General features: G+C 33.1%; 1 protein-coding gene across 1 annotated transcript in view; it reads left to right on the top strand.

Annotated features, from left to right (window-relative positions):
- Window positions 1-459: 459 nt before the first annotated feature.
- The window catches only part of LOC124372476 (regulator of telomere elongation helicase 1 homolog), a gene marked incomplete at its 3' end in the record, with an annotated part of 45,202 nt that continues 24,873 nt past the window's right edge, over window positions 460-20,788 (top strand). The window contains 6 exon segments of the mRNA XM_046830878.1: window positions 460-709; window positions 12,793-13,081; window positions 14,295-14,419; window positions 15,082-15,257; window positions 15,535-15,789; window positions 19,384-19,497. Of these exon segments, the coding sequence (XP_046686834.1) occupies window positions 460-709; window positions 12,793-13,081; window positions 14,295-14,419; window positions 15,082-15,257; window positions 15,535-15,789; window positions 19,384-19,497 (1,209 nt within the window).

Genomic DNA, 20,788 nt, shown 5'->3' with positions numbered 1-20,788 from the left:
TACAACAACTGAAAAATCCCACAACTTATCCCACTAGGACAAAATTTTTCCTCATACCAAGGAGACTGACACGAAACTCTAGGGACATACATTTAAATAATAATAAACCCATACAAACTTATGTATATTTAGTTATATGTATTATGTATTAAAAGATGTATCTATACTTAATATAAAAAAATATTTAAAATTGTTTATATACATTTCTTAAGCACAGGTGACTCCAATAACTCTATTAAGCCTAGCTAGGGACAGCTCAGGGGACTGACATTATCCTATATATATAATTTTTATATATATCTATGACTTAAAAAAGTTAAATTTTCATACTAGAAATTGTTAATTGGACACTATTATATATTAAATGAACTTTATATAAATATATTTCTATATGGAAATATATGTACAGCTCCAAGGACAAGAAAGTTGCACTTTCTGTAGAATCACCCACTAAGTCAAATGGTAGTCTATGCTATATGTTTGTTGCAGGGAGTGAATGGTGTCCTGGAAAGTCCAACTGGCACAGGAAAGACTCTCAGCTTGCTGTGCTCGTCGCTTGCGTGGCTCCAAGCCAAGAAGGCTCAGGCACAAGCAACTGCCCAGGGTCTATTGCTCAACAACGACTCTCAGCAGACGTTCAACACAACTCTTCAGGCAGAGCTGAAGAAGTCCACAGGAGTTCCAGAATCATCAGGAGATGCTATGTGGAGTAAGTCTATGGTATAACAAGTTTCTGTAGTCTTTGCATTGAATCCTGTGATTTATTTCTTCATCACTACATATTTATGTTAAACATAAAATACTGGTATCTATATAGGACGCCTTGGCATTGTGTATAGACTGTCTTTAGTCTTGATAGTCTAAATATCTCTTGAGGCAGCCGTGAGTTAATATACTGTACAGTTACACATTTTAATCACTCACTGACTTAATAACATAGATCACAGTGAATATGGAGAGTTTTCTGTTTTTTACTATAGCCATCCAGAAAAAAAAACAAATACACAACACAAACACACAACATGTCACTGTTGAGAGGTAGGTATCAGTTGTTTATTGGTCCTAGCTTGTGCAAGCATATCTTTAAATTGGCCGTGCTCGCTTATGCGTTGACGAATTTCATTGGTTAAAAGTACCGTTAGAGTTGTTATAAGTATTTCAAAATAGTGGGTATCTTGTAAATGTTTTATAACTGATTTAATACAGCTGATGCCTATCAAAAGACAAAATCTTTACTGCTCCCGGCTTGTGCAAACCTACCTTTAATATGGTCATACCCGCTTATGCATTGATAGATTTTGTTTAATTAAGTACCTTTGAAATTACAATTAACTTTTTCAAATACTTGGTGTCTAATAAGTTTTTTATAACTATATTGGTTTTTGGACTTAAAACATTTTCAATAGACGCCATTTTGTTAATATTTAAGAAAGTGACACATTTTTTTTCCTCTTATTGGTTCATACTTATGTGTTAAATTTGATTTCTTTAGCTTAACTGATTTTAGAGATAATTAATTTATTAACAAAAAATATATATATATATATATATATATACAAAATGGCTTATAAAAAATACAAAATGGTTGCTAGCGGTTAAGCAAGACAATTCTCGACTTGTGTTCATATGACCTTCTTTGTTTGAAACGATGAGTACTTCACCCACAGAAATAATAACATGTTAATAAAAATAATTATTAAATAAAATAAAATTTAATAAAAATGTTTCATATCTATATATATAAATGCGAATGTTTGTTTGTATGTTCCGTTATAACTCTGGAACCAATGCACGAAACATTGTGAAATTTTGTACAGTGATTCTACACGTTCCTGGAAGTAACATAGGCATACTTTTAGAGAGGTATTTGGTCCAATTTTAATAGTTTATTTCATTAATTTTTTTAATTATAAATTGTTGTTGATGTTGGTGTGTTTTATATCGGATCCGACAGACTGCGCTACGACACATAATACAAAGCGAACTGATACTTAACAGCTGATAATACTTTCAGCTGAAGTTCATCAAAGAGGCAGAAACATTTGTTTACATTTAAAATTTAAAACATTTTTATTGTAAAGTGCTTGATCAGTAGTGTTTTTAAAATTCAGATTGCATCAATGATCAATAAACTATTTAATTCAAAGAAAATACTATTAAACGCTATTATGAAAACAACCTCATTATACAAATCCGTGAATGTTTACACATAAGGTAATCAAATTTGGTTACATCGAAGGTAAATGAAAAGAGCCGAAAGAAGACACTTTATGATCGAAACTTGGTTTCTTTGATACATTTTCTTGAAGGCACACTCCTAAAATAATACTGGAAATATCTTAGACAGAAAATTAATTTTAACAGACCGAATGTGATTCTTTATAACCTAATTAGTTTACCGAGATTCATCCTTATACAGTAACTGTTCTGAATAACTTATCAACACCTAGCAAAAACCACGAAAGATAGAGGCAGGAATATGATACATACCTTCATAATGTGCCCAAGAGGCTCACGAAGGAACGACTGTCAATTATCTCAGCAATGATTAGAATGTGATAGAAAAAGAATAAGTGAATATAGTGTACTGTTTTCAACGGGAAATTGCGTGCGAAGCCACGGGAAACTGCTAGTTTCATATAAATTATACGTCAGAAAAATGTGAAAGTACCAACTTTTAGAAATCGAAACATTTTTATCATAACTTGTTGCTACTTTAACCCTTTTAGTGCTAAGGGGTCTGGCGCATTGCCATACCCAAGAGTGCTAAGCATTTTAGTGCATAAATGCAGAGTTTTAGTAAATTCCTTACTATTTCTTTATTTGATGTCATATCTTGTTACTTGTTTTTTTGTATTGAAGATAAATAACCAATAAACGGAAATAAATACAAAAAAATCAGTTTTTCTATATTTTGATTGTTATATAAAAAAATGTGTAAATTTTTTTTATAAAAATTTATTTTATTTTTTCACTTTGGATTACAATTTTAGTATGTAAACAATTTTATATTATTTTTGTTATGCTACCATCGGAAATAGCAACTAAAACCAAACAAATTCCTTATATTTTATTTTATTTTTACAAAACAAATAAGAAGTGTGGATGAAATATAAAAATAAGTTGTCCGCGCCAAATTTTGCCCTACATGTAATGTTTTAAATGCTCAAGAGAAAAATTAATACACTTACTATTATTAGCATAAATACTTTACTAACTTTATTATTATTTATAAAAGAAGAAATTCAAGCACAGTTAACCCTCCATCGGGCGCTTAAAATTAGAAACACCATCAGGCGCTCACGGAGGTTTCCTCTAGGTTGGCGAATAATGGATATCATAATCGTTTAAACTGTTTTTATTTGTTTAAATATTCATACTGATTTAATTACAATGTAATCTATTCATTTTTAGAAATTTAATAAAAAGTACAAACTCTTATGTAATGAATTTTCCAAATAAGAAAATTCAAATATCTTAAAAAAATGCTATTGTATAATAACAACATGATTAATTTTAAGGAATAATGCAATTTAATTGTAAAAATGTTTAACCTTCTGTAAATATGTATGGAAATTAACTTAGTTTTTAACTTCTTACAAAAACAACTTACTTCAATTCTTGAGATATTATACAATTGTAATGTCAATTATTGCTCTGAAATAAAAATTTATTCTTTAACTAAAAATTTTTTTACACACTGCACAAAATTTCAAAACATTTTCATTCTGGTTGTTATAGCGACAATGTTTCACTCCATAATCATTACTGAAATGTTCCCTAGCACACTGGTACTGTACTAACAAGTCTCTCGTCTTCATTCTCCATTTCACAAAATTCAAATAAAATATATATAGTAAAATTTAAAAAGAAACCATCACAGGTCACACATTTAGGCGCTCACGGATTATTACAACATAAAAACTAAACACAATAAGGCGCTCACGGTGATTTCGTCCAAGCACTACAAACACACCATCGGGCGCTCACGGAGGAATCGTCCAGTCACGCACGGAAGTAGACCTCATACTGACACATTTTGATAAATAAAAGCGGGAGTGCTATTGTTTCGTTTCCCCGAAAGATGCTTGTGAAGTACACTGCGGGAAACGGACTGCCGACATCAGAAAAGTAGTACTATTTTTAATAATAAAACATACACGGAGGAAAACTCCGTTTAGCGCCCGATGGAGGGTTAACACTTTTTTTTAACCTAAATAATTGTTTTATTCAGTAATAAAACTATAAAAAAGGTGAAGTAATTTGGCTTACCCTCTCTTATTGAATGACCACTAATAATAATAATAATAATATTTATTGTCATATTAAGTTTTTGCACTCATCGACAAAGTCACTTTACAGCCAGTAGCCAAGTCAATAAATAAATACATGTTTACATACTAAAAAATAAGTCATATGTAAACACATCCATGAAATATAAAACAATTATCCTTAGTTAGCTTTAGATATAATTATAAATTAATATGGGATACAGCAAAAAATTCATCTACAGAATAAAAAGGATTGTTTAGAAGCCAATTATAAACTTTATTTGCAAAACACTTTTTTAGGGTATATATTTATTAAATTACGTAATTTGTTGTAAATTTTTAGTGAAACAACCTGGTGACTATTAATTGTTTTATTTAGTCTGCAGAAATTGATTGTAGTAAGCCTACTTGCCTTACTCCTAGTATTGTAACTTTGATCAGCATACTTAATATTGTTAGGGTATCGAAAAGTATACAAAACTAAGTCATATATGTATAAGTTGAAAATAGTTTGAATTTTTAAGTTTATAAATAAAGGTTTACAATGTTCCAAAAAAACTAACACCACATATGATCCTGATTGCTCTTTTTTGTAAAATTAATATTTCATCTATCCTGCTGCAGTTTCCATAAAATATTAAACCATATCTAAAAATTGATTGGAAATAAGAAAAATAAGCGGATCTGAATATAATTTGTTTCAATACAATTAGTAAGCTTTTTTAATTAGAAAAATAACCCTAGATAATTTTGAGCTAATGTAATCAATATGAGAACCCTATGTTAAATTTTTATCAAAACAAACTCCTAGAAATTTTACTTGATTTGAATATTTATTTAAATTATTATCAATACCAATAGCTCTTTTAGTAAAAAATTATGTTTTGGGTTTTATCTTCATTTAAAAGAAAACCGTTTGCTTTAAACCAATCCGATGCCTTATCCAGAGCACTTTGTGCCAAGATATTAAGCTCATCAATGTTTGAATTAATGTTGAGGAAAGTGGTATCATCTGCATACAATATTGATTTACAGTCAATAAAAGCAGGAAGGTCATTTATTACTAATTAAAAAGAGAAGAGGACCTAAAAACCCGATCCCTGGGGGACACCATATTTAATTGTAACTACCTGTGACCAATCACTATTCACTAGAACCTTCTGCTTCCGCTAAAAAAGATAAGATTTTAAAAAATTCAAGTTGCGTGACTATTAGCCATGATGAGAAGTTGTTTCTTGATCGAAGCAGCTGATGTTGATACAGATTTGGGTGTATGAGTTTCTATATATTTTTGTTTGACATTTTTACAGGATTTTTTATTTAAGAAGTGCAATGTCTGGGTGGGTTTATTATGTAAAATGACTGTTTTCATTCTCTCTTAAATCATCTTCAACATCATCTTCTATTTCTAGAATTTTAAAACTGTTATTGCTTGTCAGAGTATGGTTTTTTGTGGGAGGTGACATGTGTTTTATTTCTTTATTCAAGAATTTAATTTTGATCTCTTTGAACTCAGAGTCCTGCAAGGGAGGAAAACAGTGGAGACATTTTTTATTTATGGCTGATTTATTGAGTTCATCAATATTATCTTTAAGTTTGAAAATAAGTATTTCTTTTTCATTTAATTCTTTTTCATATTCTTCCAGTTTAGTTACAAGTTCTTCATTAATGTTGTATTCTGTATTTTTTTTTTTATTTTTATTTTCCTCTTTTGTCTGGGTACTAATTGAAATGCACACTTTTGGAGACAAGTAATTCAGTTCCTTTGAAATATTATTTTTTAACTTCATATACAGCTCAGCCAGCTTCTCATCTTTCTGAGAATTTTATTTTCTAACAGCTTTATTTGACCATTGAGACTGGCTATCTCCCTTTCAAACTTTTGACTCATCTCTTCCGCTTCTTCCTCTGCCATGCGTAGGGACGATTCCATTTTTTCCTTTTCGTACTGTAGTTGACTATTTATTTCAGATACACCATTCATGCTTTCTTCAGCAGGATCATATGAGAAAGTCTTTTCTTTATTTTCTCTAGTTGAATTTATGTTCTGCATTTGATTCTGCAAAAGATGAGTCTTGGCTTCCTCTAGGGCAATTTTTAAAGAAGGTGTAATCCTCTTGTTTGGTAACGTTTCTGTTTCATATTTGTTGTAGTCAAAGACATCTCCCTCTTTACACACCGCAGTGTCACTTGTACCGAAAAACACAACATGATATTTATTGTTCTCAACTTTGGCAATGTAAGCCAGCCAGGGTTGATATCCTTTTACTTTTGCAAATACGATTTCATTAATTAAAAACATTTTTTCACTTTGATTTTGATTATATTAATACTGATAATAGTGCAGTAAATATTTACATCTACAACATAAAGTTAAACAATTTTTTTTCTCCCTCTCGCCCTTATTATTACTTACATATAACAAGTTATTAATGTTAACAATGCTTACAAGTTAACAATGTCTTCTCAACAATCAACAATAAAAGAAAAAAAAATATTAAATCACTATTTTATATCAATAAGCGTTCAGTACTAGATGTAGTATGTAAAATACAAAGACAAAAATATTATAGCTCCAAGCTGGATTTGAACCTAGTTCCCTGTCTTCAGTCACTATTCAAGAACAAACATTCTACCAGTTGAGCTACTCAGCCTTGCTTATCAACTTGTGTTCCAGCCAGTATAAACAACACTGATAAGAAGATTCACTGTTCAGACAGGTTCAGTTGTTACTGTCAAAAAATAGTCACTGATAAAATAATCATAAAAATGTAGTCTTACACCAAGGTTTATCAATATTATAAAATAGTTTAAACTTGAATATTCTTTTAAATAAAATAATGTTAGTTTGAGTCAAATGAGACTAATGAAACTTCAGTGTTTTTAGGCTAAATTGTCACAAAAACTTTGAACAAGGTATACAATTAAATTAAAGTTGTAGAATGAAAAACTTGTCTATTCCATACTTGCTTGATGATATAATGATGAATTAAACAACACACATGGACACATTTATACACTCTAGTAATAAAAAACCACCAATTTAATTAAAGGCTAAAGAAGACTACATGGTCTTGTACACTAGCAGACGACTCCATGGATGCATACTGTTGGATTACACTGTGAAGTTACTGTTCATAAACATTAAATTACTCAAATAAAAAGTATAATAAAGATATTTACATAGTTACACTGCACATAATGTGACTCAGCAGCCATTCTTTTGTTACGTATGTGACACTTAGACACATTTATGGTGAAATATAAATAAAGTAAAATTATATAAATACATTTATCACAGTTCAGTGTATAGAAGGTGATTTAATTCAAAAGTATACAAAATTGGGCACAAAAATTTTTATTATTTTCCAAGCAATACATGTTTTTATGGCTGTTACGTTTGTGACATGAAAGGCACTCATCCTTAGAGTGTTAGGTACATAATGGTAAAATTCTGTTAATTTTTTCCTTCGATAAAATTTAAAATAAAATTAATTGCATTCCTAATTAATATTTACGTACAACTCTTAATTAATCAATGTACCAACATGTTTTGAATACTTGTTAAAAATTGTGATTTGTTGTTACGTATGTGACAGGTTGTTTGTTACGTATGTGACAAGTATAACTAGAGTACCAAGAACACTATTTATGATAAAAATAACAACTTATTCTATGTAAAAGTGATATTCTTACAACTGAACTGAACCAACAAAATAGGTAACTGTTATCAATTCACATATAAAACGTTACAATAAAACTTAGGTACTAAATTCACATATACTATATATTAAGGTTCCTTATAACTATTTCTACAATATTAATTTTTAAATAAGTTGGGTACACTTTTGTTCTAAGTAAAACTAACATAACATAGTCACACTTCTTTAACATGTACAGTTTTTGGAAACTGATAAAGTACACAAACTCAACGGTTTTAATTTTAGGTTGTTCCAACACCCGAATAATGTCTTTAGTTGCCATGAGCCTTTCATCAATTTTAAACAGTGTAGTATCCTCCCCATACTTTCTCAAGAAAGTGACTACAATATCTTCATTTACTTTGCTCTGGCAAACTGCTACGTAGCGAAATTCTTTCATTTTATTACTTAATAATTTCACTAATACAAAGTCAAAAGGAGGATTTGGGTGTTGGACATTTCTATCAGTGTTTGATAATGGGCTCTTCATCTGTCTCCATCTGTGCATTTTCCAGTACTCTCATACTTATCATCATCAGATTCATCACTGTAAGCATCTTCATAGTGTAGCCGTCGTCGGGTTCACAGTTTTGTAGCGTCATATTCTTCATTCTTAATGTCAACTTTAAGCATGAGTGATTTTGATGCCCTGCTAATCAGTATCTTGTGATCACTATATGCTTGAAAGTGGTGCATTGCTTGAATACCAGTTATTTGATGAATTTTACCCCATCTCTCCTCAAGATGTTTTCTATCATGATCTATTTCTTCCTTTGAAACAAACAATAGCCGAATTTCTTTGCATTTTTCCAATGTCACTCTGTAGAAATCTTCTGGGGTATTAACAAAAGCTTTCCGACCCTTTACTGCTCTCCATACAATCCTCTTTACCATCCCTCCGATACCATCTACAGCCCTCTTCCCATGGCTGGAAGCAAAAGAATCCCAGTTCATTGCAATACCAAAGTCTTCCTCTGCAAAACAAATATTTGACATAGTGTACCGGCTTTTAAATTGGCCGGCACAGTTATCAGAAAATATATGTAAATGTTTTACTTCTGGAGCTATTTGATTAATTTCTTTTACAAGAACTTTTATAAATGTCCAAACAGAGTTCTTACAATGCTTCAAATCATCACTAACACAAGCAAAACTATAAACTTTATCATTATGCCAACCTTTTATTTTTTGAACATAAATCAGTGTGGGAGGCTTTAAAATAAACAAATAAATAGATTAACTTGGTAGATAGGCTAGGTTAACTAACTTCCTAAGTTAATTCTTCTTCAAATTGACAGTTTTTGTATCATAACTTAATGTGTCACATACGTAACTTTTTGATGTGTCACATACGTAACACAGTTTACTTGCCAAAAAATAATATTTAAAATAAAATAAAAAATATCATATTAACAATCATTAACTTGACCTTACTTTTACAAAATGTTATCCATGTCAACATTCTAGATGAGATGCAGTTTAAACTTTTTCATGTTTCTTGTTACGTTTGTGACACTGTGACATACGTCAGAATTATTTGGAAATAAGGACTTGTTTACTTACCAAGTTTATTTAAATTCAGCTCAAGTTTATGTAAAATGTCCAAGCTTCCTCTCTCTAACCTCAAATCTGAGAAACACTTATACACTAGGTAAAATCAGCTGTTTTTAAAAACTAGATTATTGTTATTAGTAGACTGTCTCATCAACAGGCAACTTTAACCTAGAATAAAAATAAATATACATATTCTATTAAACTATTTTCTTTGGATTTGGTAAATTAAAGTATTTTACAACATAAATATGTCTTAAAAACTAACTTTAAATTTATTTCATTTTTTAACACTGAGGTGTCTGTTATAAAAGAATGGCTGTCAGGTTCATTGTTCACAACTGTGACACTGGATACACTCAGGGTGCAGTCCTTTGTCACACTGATCGCAAACAAACACTGATCGCCGTTTGATCCTTTCTGTACTGCATGCCTTACATAGTCTTTACATCCTTCCTGGTAATTTTTTTATTCCAAATAATGGTCTTGTTGGCTGATTGATAGGACCAGGATTCATCGCACTTTTATGAAGCAGCCACTCATTTCCAAGCTCATGGACAATTGCCTCGGTATATTTTAGACGCGACATGGGTTTTCCTGGTTTCACATTGTCCTTATATAGAATGTAAGAGTTGAGAATCATTCTTCCCATTATACTAAAAACCACTTTCTTCCATAGCTTGACTGTTCGACATTCATCTAAATAGGCATAAACCATTCATATCAGAAACATCAATTCCTCCCATGTACTTGTTGTACTCAAGTATTACATCTGGCTTTTGAATGATTTCCTCTTCTCTCTGGTGTCTCACTTTCCGCCTCACTTCAGTCGTGGTTGCTTTTGATGACGTTGAAAGCAATAATACCTGCTTCTTTTGACTCTTTTTATCTCGGTGTCCACATAAAAGCATGTAACCGTTTTTGAAAAATTTTGTGACACCAGCAGCAAATTTTTATTTGAGACCATCGGGGATCCCTTTCCTATTCATTCTAATGGTTGAGGTGTAATAAATTCCAAGATTATACAGTTTCTCTGCCAATGATATGGATGCGAAAAAGTTGTCTGTAAAGATATGAAACCCTTTATTCAAATAATTACCTATTATCATGAGTTTTTTTACAATGACATATCCAAGGCCAAACTCCCGTTGCTCTCGTTTCTCTTCATTACTGACACGAGCTCCTTTGTATACATAAAATGCAAGAACATAATTGACAACAGAGTCGCACAACATCCAAACTTTTACACCCCAGCGGTGGTGTTGCTTTTTTTGGCATATACTGCTGTAATACAGTATGGGATTTTGTCCCAATGAGAGACTCATCAATAGATAGCTGCTCATGAGGAGTATAGTAATGCCTAAAGAGAATGTTTGCGTGATCAACAAGGGACTGAAATTTTCCACATGGATCGTTTGGGTTTTGGGCCAATACATCATTATTGACAATGTGGAAAAACCGTAAAATCAATTGAAATCTGTCACGTGGAAACATCTGTCTGAACCAAGGTGTTGATGTAGATGGCAAAGTGGACCAGTAAGAAAATATTGTCGGCTTCCTTACAATGCCCATATTGATAATGCATGCAATAAAAGCTTTCATTTCTTGAAGTGTCACAGGGAGCCATTTTTTCACTCTTGAATTGTCTTTATATTCAGTGCTGTGTAAAAGTTGCGTAGCATACCTGTTGGTTTCCCTTACAAAACTGAGCAAGAGTATCTGTGTAAAAAAAGATTAAAATACGAGATTGGGGGTGAAATCAGATGGTAGCATATGCTTTGGACCTGGCAGTTCTTGAAACCTAACTGGACCAAGGGGGAAATCATCATCAGGTCCAACTTCTACCCAAACATCTTCAGTGTCACTTCCTTGGTCAGAATAATTGTTTAGGCCTACATTAGGTGGATTATTTATAAAACACAGGAGGTCTATTATCTTCAGAAGGAACATTATTTACATTATTATCAAGTGTATAACTATCATTTGTTTCAAAATAGGCTACTACTTGAACCTTGATCAGTTAGGCCTAAGCCTATTTTTTCTGATGGGGTCACATTTCTTTTTTTTAAAGGCAAGGACTTACCAGATTTCCGTATTTTACATTTTTGGGGGGTTGATGATACAATACGATCACTTAAAAATTCTGAATCCGATGATTAGGATGGTTCATAGTCTTTGTCTTCGTCAGAATCGTCAATTTCACTTGAAGAGGATTTGTGAATATCTTCCATCAGATGTTGGGATTTCGTCACTTTCCACATCATTCTGCTCATAAAAACTAAATGGTTCACTTATAAATGAAGAATCACTGATAATTCTGCTGCTTTTATTGTCCAGAACATCTTCAACAACATTCCGTAATAACTCATCATCACCTGCAATGTTCTTATTAGACTTAGTTTATAACTTAGTAAAATACAATACACACGGAAAACACAAATGAAAAATGAAGTAATGGAATGATTTGTAATAGTAATGAAGTAGTATTTCACAATTATAACACAATTTAATGGATAAAATAAGAGAAAACAGAGAGTAAACAGAGCGCAGCGTCAGTTCGCTTGCAACGTAAACATCCGAACTAACCTCCTTTTTATTTCACGTCAAAGATGTATAAACAGCTGGTCGTCGGCAATAAAATATACAAATATCGTTACTCTATGGCTTTTGGATGAACTGTCATCGTTTTCAGCCAATAAATTTCATAAACTGAACCAATATATATATAAATATGCTGCGTCTACGACGTAGACGCTGTAGCACTAAAAGGGTTAATGACAAAAGTTAAAGTTAACTGAGTGAACAGCGTATTGTAATAAATACGTTATTGGATGTGTATTTGGAACTTTATCTTTTAAACCAGAGTATTAACGTGCCCATTGTTATAAGACTGGTCCACTAATTTTCAATGCCCAATTTTCATTCCTTAGCATTTGCTAAAACAGCATCTGCTAGGTTTTCACTAGTATGTCCTGGGTTTGCTTTAAAACACAGAATTCCCTCATTAACAGTTCAATTTTCTTGAACACGATGTAAAATAAAACTGAGTTGGTCAGTGTGTGGAGGATCTGGTGAGCAATCAACAATTAAGTTGTAGTATTTAGACAATTTAACAATTTTTGTCATGAAACAGAGACAATTTGTTTTGGGTTTAATCATTAAAACTCCATTTCATTTTAAAATTCAGGTATGTACGTGTACCACCAAACAATTTACAAGATGCTCAGAATATGGAGCCCAAAACTAAATAATTAATTATAATTGTCCAGGTGAAAGGTTAGCCACGCCTCACATCATCTACGCATCTCGCACGCACTCACAGTTGACGCAGGTTATGTACGTGTACCACCAAACAATGTACAAGGTGCTCAGAATATGGACACCAAAACTAAATAATTATAATTGTCCAGGTGAAAGGTTAGCCACGTCTCACATCATCTCCGCATCTCGCACGCACTCACAGTTGACGCAGGTTATGTACGTGTACCACCAAACAATGTACAAGGTGCTCAGAATATGGACACCAAAACTAAATAATTATAATTGTCCAGGTGAAAGGTTAGCCACGCCTCACATCATCTACGCATCTCGTACGCACTCACAGTTGACGCAGGTTATGTACGTGTACCACCAAACAATGTACACAAGGGAAACAGCAAATCAGACACGAACAACTATAGACCTATCTCCTTGCTTAGTGTAATCGGTAAAGTGCTTGAGAAATGTGTAAAAAAAAAAAACAATTTTAAAATTATTTAGAATCCAACAACTTAATATCGGAATTACAATTTGGTTTTAGACAGGGAACAAATACTTCAGACGCCTTTTTCAAAATTAATAAAACTAATAATGCATTTACTAAATGAACATTTTAAAATTCTCTTAGTTTTCGTGGACTTAGCTAAAGCCTTCAATTCAATTGACAGAAATTTGTTGATTAATAAATTACAATATGTTGGTGTAAGAGGAATTGCATTACAATGGTTCGAAAGTTATTTAACTGATCGGAAGCAATTTGTAACAATAAATAATCGAAATAGTAGTCCATTGGAAGTAAATTATGGCGTTGTTCAAGGAAGTACACTTGGTCCATTACTCTTTCTCGTTTATATAAACAACATAGTAAAGCTAAATATTACTGGAATGTTACAACTGTTCGCTGATGACACAGTAATTGTTTTCAAAGGAAGAACCTGGCAAGAAGTTTACCAGGTTGCTTCGAACGAGCTAACGCAAATACAAAATTGGTTTCTTTCTAACATTCTAACCGTGAATGTCAGTAAAACAAAATTTTTACCAATCGCATTAAGGAATGTGAGTGAGCCACCCGCGGAGCTGCAATTAGTACTGCACTCGTGCGGCGATTCAGTTAACACCGCCTGTCACTGCCAGCCTATCGAGAGGGTGGACCAGTACAAGTACCTAGGTATAATAATTGATAAAAAACTTAGATGGGAACCTCACATTAATTATTTAAAACCTAAACTTAGAAAAATGATATACGTGTTTTACCAGTTAGGGCAAATTTTAAATTATAATGAATTAAAACTGTCTATTTTGCATATGTTCAGTCTATTTTACAGTATGGAATAATAGCGTGGGGAGGGGCGTTCAAAACTATCATTGATCCATTAAATGTTATTCAGAAATCTATACTCAAGGCAGCTCTAAATAAACCTAAACGTTTTTCATCAAATCAGTTGTTCATAGAATCAAATATTCTCACGATCCGTCAGTTATATATTAGGAATGTGATGGTCTACACCTATAGGCACAGGGAGGCGGTACTCGGTCGAACTACTCACAGCTACTCTACCAGGGCCGCTGTGGGGGGTGGTGTGCGGGCTCCTGTCATTGAGATGACTGTGAACCTGACGAACGCATACTACGTGGCGAGTACATTGTACAGGCGCTTGCCTCCAGTGATAAGGGACCTGCGGGCCGAACCAACCAACTGGTCTGTTCAAACGACTGATTACTACCTGGCTGCGGATGATCGGCTCTGATAACGCTGAGTCTCTCCTCACTCCCACTTACCATTATTAACTACATTTACTATAACTACTTTCAGTTGCTGTGCCGTCGTGTCAGCATATACAACATGTTCAACCGCTTGCCTAGATATTTTTGTTTTCGTAACTTTTATTTATTTTATTTTGTGGGACTGATTGTGTGAGCTGAATTTTGTTTATTGTATGGATTTAAAAAAAAAGTCTGTTCTACTAAAATTGTTGTAAATAAGAGCTCGCCGTCACGCACAGGCCTCGGCCCATGTGACGGTATTTTCATAATAATAATCATGTAATTGTAATCATTGCATATTTGAAAATAAAGAGTAATTTGATTTGATTTGATGTACAAGGTGCTCAGAATATGGACCCCAAAACTAAATAATGAATTATAATTGTCCAGGTGAAAGGTTAGCCACGTCTCACATCATCTCCGCATCTCGCACGCACTCACAGTTGACGCAGGTTATGTACGTGTACCACCAAAACAATGTACAAGGTGCTCAGAATATGGACCCCAAAACTAAATAATGAATTATAATTGTCCAGGTGAAAGGTTAGCCACGCCTCACATCATCTACGCATCTCGCACGCACTCACAGTTGACTCAGGTTATGAAAGAGTTGAAGCGTTCTGGTTACTCTCATGTCAAAGCTGCCATTCTGGGCTCACGAGACCAGCTGTGTCTTCACCCAGACCTCTCCCAGGAACAAGGCTTCATGAAGGTACCTATAGGCATTCGTGTTGTACAGTTTTCCTTTTTTAAATAATGGAAAAATTAATAATAATATTTTCTTTTAATTATTAGAGAATAACCATGGCTTATGAGTTTCGGTTATACCACTTAGCGTAGTTTTGCAAGAAGCGTAAGGTCTGCCCACTTCAGCATGACAGTTTGGAATTCCTTAAAGAAGTATTGCAATAGTGCAAGTATCTAGTGAATTAGTTTAATAATTTTTATAATCTCATAGAAAACAATTCCAGGCAGTTGAAATGTTGCAGGTGACAATGTGTCGAGCCAAGGTAAGAGAAAGGACGTGTCATTTCTACAACAATTTCGACACCAACAAGATGGACAAGGGGTTCGCACCGCCTGAAGTGGTGGACATAGAGGACCTGGTCAAGTTCGGCAACAAGAGACAGTGCTGCCCGTACTACTTGGCCCGTGAGCTCACCACTTCCGCTGACATCACGTTCATGCCCTACAACTATCTGCTGAACCCTCAGACTCGCCAGCAACAGCGTCTCGATCTCAATGTGAGTCTATCTTGTTATCACAATAATAACATTAGTAGACCTATACTGCATAAAACAGATGTGTGGAGATCTTTGTAGCCAAGGTAGCTAATCACTAGGCAGGTTGTATTTTCATTGTTTTATATTTAGGTAAGTAATGTGATCTCTTTATCGTGCTCATGAAGTGGGGTAGACTCAAAGCAGTTCCGCGTATTAATCCTCAGTTATTTTTTATGTTAAATCGTGAGTGCACAAGAAAGCGCATAATTAAATACTCATATTGAAATGATTCGAAGTTCTGGTGAATAATGGATGTGCCCATCTGTTGATGGTGCAAACTGAAAAGGTCCGAGTTGCTTCAGTCCCAAGTTCTGATATGAAAACGAAATGGTTCGAATTATTTGTGCCCATTGGTAGTGTCAAATAAATAAATTCCAATTAATGTTGGATGATGGATCCCTTGGCTGTTGGATGCCACATGTTAATGATCTTTTTTAAAATGTAAACAAATTTACACTCCATGTTTATGATGGCAAAAGATGCAGTTCAATTGTAAACAGGAAGATACAACTAAAACTTTAGGAGTAAATTTATAATATTAAATTTTTTACTTAAACATATAAGTGCAAAATACTAAATTAAATTGGCTTCATATGAAAGTGTTTTTATCAACGTCTTATCGGTTATATTAGGTTACTAAAGTAAAGTAAATATGTCTTATTTTACCAGGCGAAGTTAGGACTAAGAAGCCCTCTCTAATACTTAACCTAGGGACCAACGGCTTATAGGTGACTTCCGAACCACCACCAATGGCCGGGCAGGCGGGCTGCTTGCAAGGACAGGATCGCTCTGCGGTCACTCATCTAAGCAGCAGCCACACTCGACGTTGCTTGATCCGGTTATCTTACGTTAACCAATGTACCTGCTACACTATGCCATTGGTTACTCACTTCTGAAGAATGTTAGGTCATTTCAATATACATCTACATTCAGTCCTCCTGATGAATGTTACTCACATTGATTTCAATCCTCCTGATGAATGTTACTCACATTGACATCAATCCTCCTGATGAATGTTACTCACATTGACTTCAATCCTCCTGATGAATGTTACTCACATTGATTTCAATCCTCCTGATGAATGTTACTCACATTGATTTCAATCCTCCTGATGAATGTTACTCACATTGACATCAATCCTCCTGATGAATGTTACTCACATTGACATCAATCCTCCTGATGAATGTTACTCACATTGGCTTCAATCCTCCTGATGAATGTTACTCACATTGACATCAATCCTCCTGATGAATGTTACTCACATTGACATCAATCCTCCTGATGAATGTTACTCACATTGACATCAATCCTCCTGATGAATGTTACATTGACGAAAATTGCTGTGTGCCTTCAATCATTACTCCTTTCTTTAAAAAATGGAAAAACATTTTTCACACACTTTACAAACATAGGGTTTCACACCTATGTGTGTCTTTTCATGGGCAACTAGAGAGTGCTTTCCATGGAATGACTTTTCACAAATAGTGCATTTAAAGGTTTGAATGCCTAAATGAACGCTTTTATGCTTAGCTTGATCAATCTGTTTAAAGTATATCTTGTCACAGTCAGTGCAGGGTAAGAAACTGTTACTGCACTTCTCACAAGGAAAGGGCTTTACTCCGTTGTGTCTCTTCTTGTGGTCCATGTAACTGCTCTTGAATGTGAATGATTTGTCACATACTTGACAGAGATGAACGGTTTCACAGCCGAATGAAATTGCTGTGAAATGGAATTAAAGTACTAAATAACTCACTATATTTATACATTAAAACTTTAATTCATTCACATCATGGTGCCTTCACTCTATTGAATTTTAGAGTATAAATTTATGTGTGATCTAGTTAGGTTAATGCACATGTCCTCGAGTAATTTCCCCTATAAATCGGTAGTTTAGTTTATAAAACAATAATACTTGGAGTCTATTTCAATTTTTATATAATATCGAAACAAAAATATGTTTTCAATATTTTAACTTTAAAAAACTGATCGACGTTAATATAAATCGGATACGTCCAAACTGCTCAAGATGCTAATCAAGAAGGTAGAGAGATGGAAGAAGCTTCCTTCTCCTTATAATCTCAAAACCCATGCCAATATGGTAAAAATCAAATATAACTCTTTATAAAATATGAATTCATTAGTACTTTTTTATAATTTAACTATTTTAATCTATTCCAATATATAATAAATTCATATAATTTTTATATTTATGAAAATAACATTTTCAACTCATTTTTACGCTTATACATGGCAATTACTTGCAACTGTGACTACATTTTAACAATATTATTAATTGATTGTTTAAACATTTAATTTATAAGTTAAACTTTGAAGGCGAAACAGCTGACTGTACAACTGCAATGAAGCAGTAACGTTTTGAAGTTGGATGATGAGATCCTTGGGCAGTAAGTCCTCCGGGAGATGGACAAGGACTAGTCACACATCCTTAGGCAGAAAAGCGCTGGACAATATCAAGCCTTGGTATGAGTAGCCCTGTAGATGGGCAGCTACAGCTTTCATCAGTGTGTATGTTGAGCACATCTAGAGAAAGTTGGAGTTAATGAATCCGACAGACACAGGCTGCCCGCCTGGCATAACCTGCATGCCATAGCTGATGTATTTAAATAAATTATTCTATATACAGGGTGATTCATGAAGTTCTCCCCCCACTTCTACAGCACATTGTACTAGTAAAAATAATGAAAAAATGTTATATAAACATAGGTCCGAAAACGCTTTGTTAGCGAGTTACAGCTAGCGAAAGATTTCGCCTGAATTCCTGGGTAAAGAGTAAAATAAAGCCATACTGAACTTTTGGAAAGGTTAATTAAGTAAGAAATATCGTGGATTCTTATGGATTCATTCTCGTGGTACTTATTTCTGTTTTATTTTAGACTTTGATTATATCAATTTTCTCAGAATTAAATTCTCTACAATTAATGTTTGTTGATTTTATGTATTTATTACCAATTTAACAAAGTTATTGTACATCAAACTTAAAAAAAACATTGTTTCGTGCCCCAATTTTTTGCATTTAACCCTGAATCCCTCAAAAACTACTACAGGTACAGTTCTGAAACCTATTTTTATTAGCTTTATCAGGTAAAAATACATAAGAATCCACGATATTTCTTACTTAATTAACCTTTCCAAAAGTTCAGTATGGCTTTATTTTACTCTTTACCCAGGAATTCAGGCGAAATCTTTCGCTAGCTGTAACTCGCTAACGAAGCGTTTTCGGACCTATGTTTATATAACATTTTTTTAATTATTTTTACTAGTACAATGTGCTGTAGAAGTGGGGGGAGAACTTCATGAATCACCCTGTATGTGTGAGTATAATAGGTTAACAATAATTTTATGCTTAGTTGAGGGTTTTAATGAAGAAATATTGCAATATTATTTTTCCACTGAAAGATTTTAAAAAGTACGAATAATAATTTTCTAAGATTTGTTTCCAGATTCCAAAACTTTGGTCACACTTAACGATGGCCTGTACAAATTCCTGTTGCCTGGTATAAATAAATATGGATAATGGGTTTTGTTATGGAGCAGAATGCAGTGGTGATACTTGACGAGGCCCACAATGTGGAGAAGATGTGTGAGGAGTCTGCTTCAGTTCACTTTAGTAGCACCGACATCGCTCTGTGTATTAATGAAGTCACTCAGGTAACTACCAACTCTTTTGTTTCAAACTAATTCAAGGTCAGTTCACTTTTATTGATCCAGGAGATGATTATATGGATGCTAAGAAAAATGTATTATGAGGAAAGTTACACCCTTGCATTAGTAGTAAAAATGGTCATTCTTAAATGTTTCCGTACTTCCATTCATTTGCAGTGACCATATCGATCAAAGTAAGTGAATGATCTTTTCGTTGTTGTTGATTGTTAGTATTTATGTTATCTTGGTTCTGTTTCAACTAAAAGGCTGACTTGATAGAAAATACCTTGAAAGTTTTGTTGAAAGTTGATGATCAATATTGTGAATAAGTCATTTATTCAAGTTAAATATCTTATACATATTGTTTATCCATAAAGTAATAAGACTGAGTCACAACCAAAACATTAAATGCACACAGGCATTATATCAATGTCTCTGAGTAAGTGATTGTGCATCAGAAAAAAATAAAATACTTAAATCTTCAGTGACTATACTGTTGCTTTGAGAAGTTCTTTGATTTTCAAAACTTGGAGACGACGATAAATTAAAAAATATAATAAACTTGAATGATGCTATTTTGACGCATCAGGCATTTTGGAATGTTCTAAAACTTAACCTTTTCAAACAACACTATTGTATACACATTTATTTGCTTACAGGCTGCTGTAATGATGTTTCTGAAGCCAAGAATGCACCCTTTTCAATAATGACACATACGATCGTGTAGAGCGTGAACTCTACAGGAAATTTTGATAAAGCTTACAGTAATTTTTGCGTGTTCAGAAATCAGGTGAACAAATCGCAATCATCCAAGTTAAAAAATGTTTAATTACAAATAAAATAGAATGTTTTATGGTACAATATGACACCTTGGATCTTTTGTCTTTTAATTTACGTATGTTTTAGTTCAAACAATGTAAAAACAGACTTGCTGTGTAAGATCATATTATAACATAGTTAATATGTCGATAATCACTTAAAGCCAGTTGCAGGGTTAACTTTATACTATTTAATTTTGGCATTTGTGGGTACCACCAATAGATTAAAAAGGCCATGGAATATAGTAATTCACAATAATATAAATATGTTATATATTATCTATAGAAAGTTTATACATTTGGGTATTTAAGCACTTAAGTTTGTTTATTAATATTTACAGGGCAGCATATTTCTCAAATATGTGATCCAATTCAAAACAAAATTCAGAAAAAAAGCAAGGCGTTAAATTCTAAATTTGCTCATTTTTAAGATTTTAAATCACATCAATTCAAAGTATTTAATAGGCTTGTATGACAAT

The sequence above is a fragment of the Homalodisca vitripennis genome, unplaced genomic scaffold, assembly GCF_021130785.1.
Source record: "Homalodisca vitripennis isolate AUS2020 unplaced genomic scaffold, UT_GWSS_2.1 ScUCBcl_3328;HRSCAF=8798, whole genome shotgun sequence".
Lineage (NCBI taxonomy): Eukaryota > Metazoa > Arthropoda > Insecta > Hemiptera > Cicadellidae > Homalodisca > Homalodisca vitripennis.
This window is presented reverse-complemented; position numbering and strand designations above follow the sequence as displayed.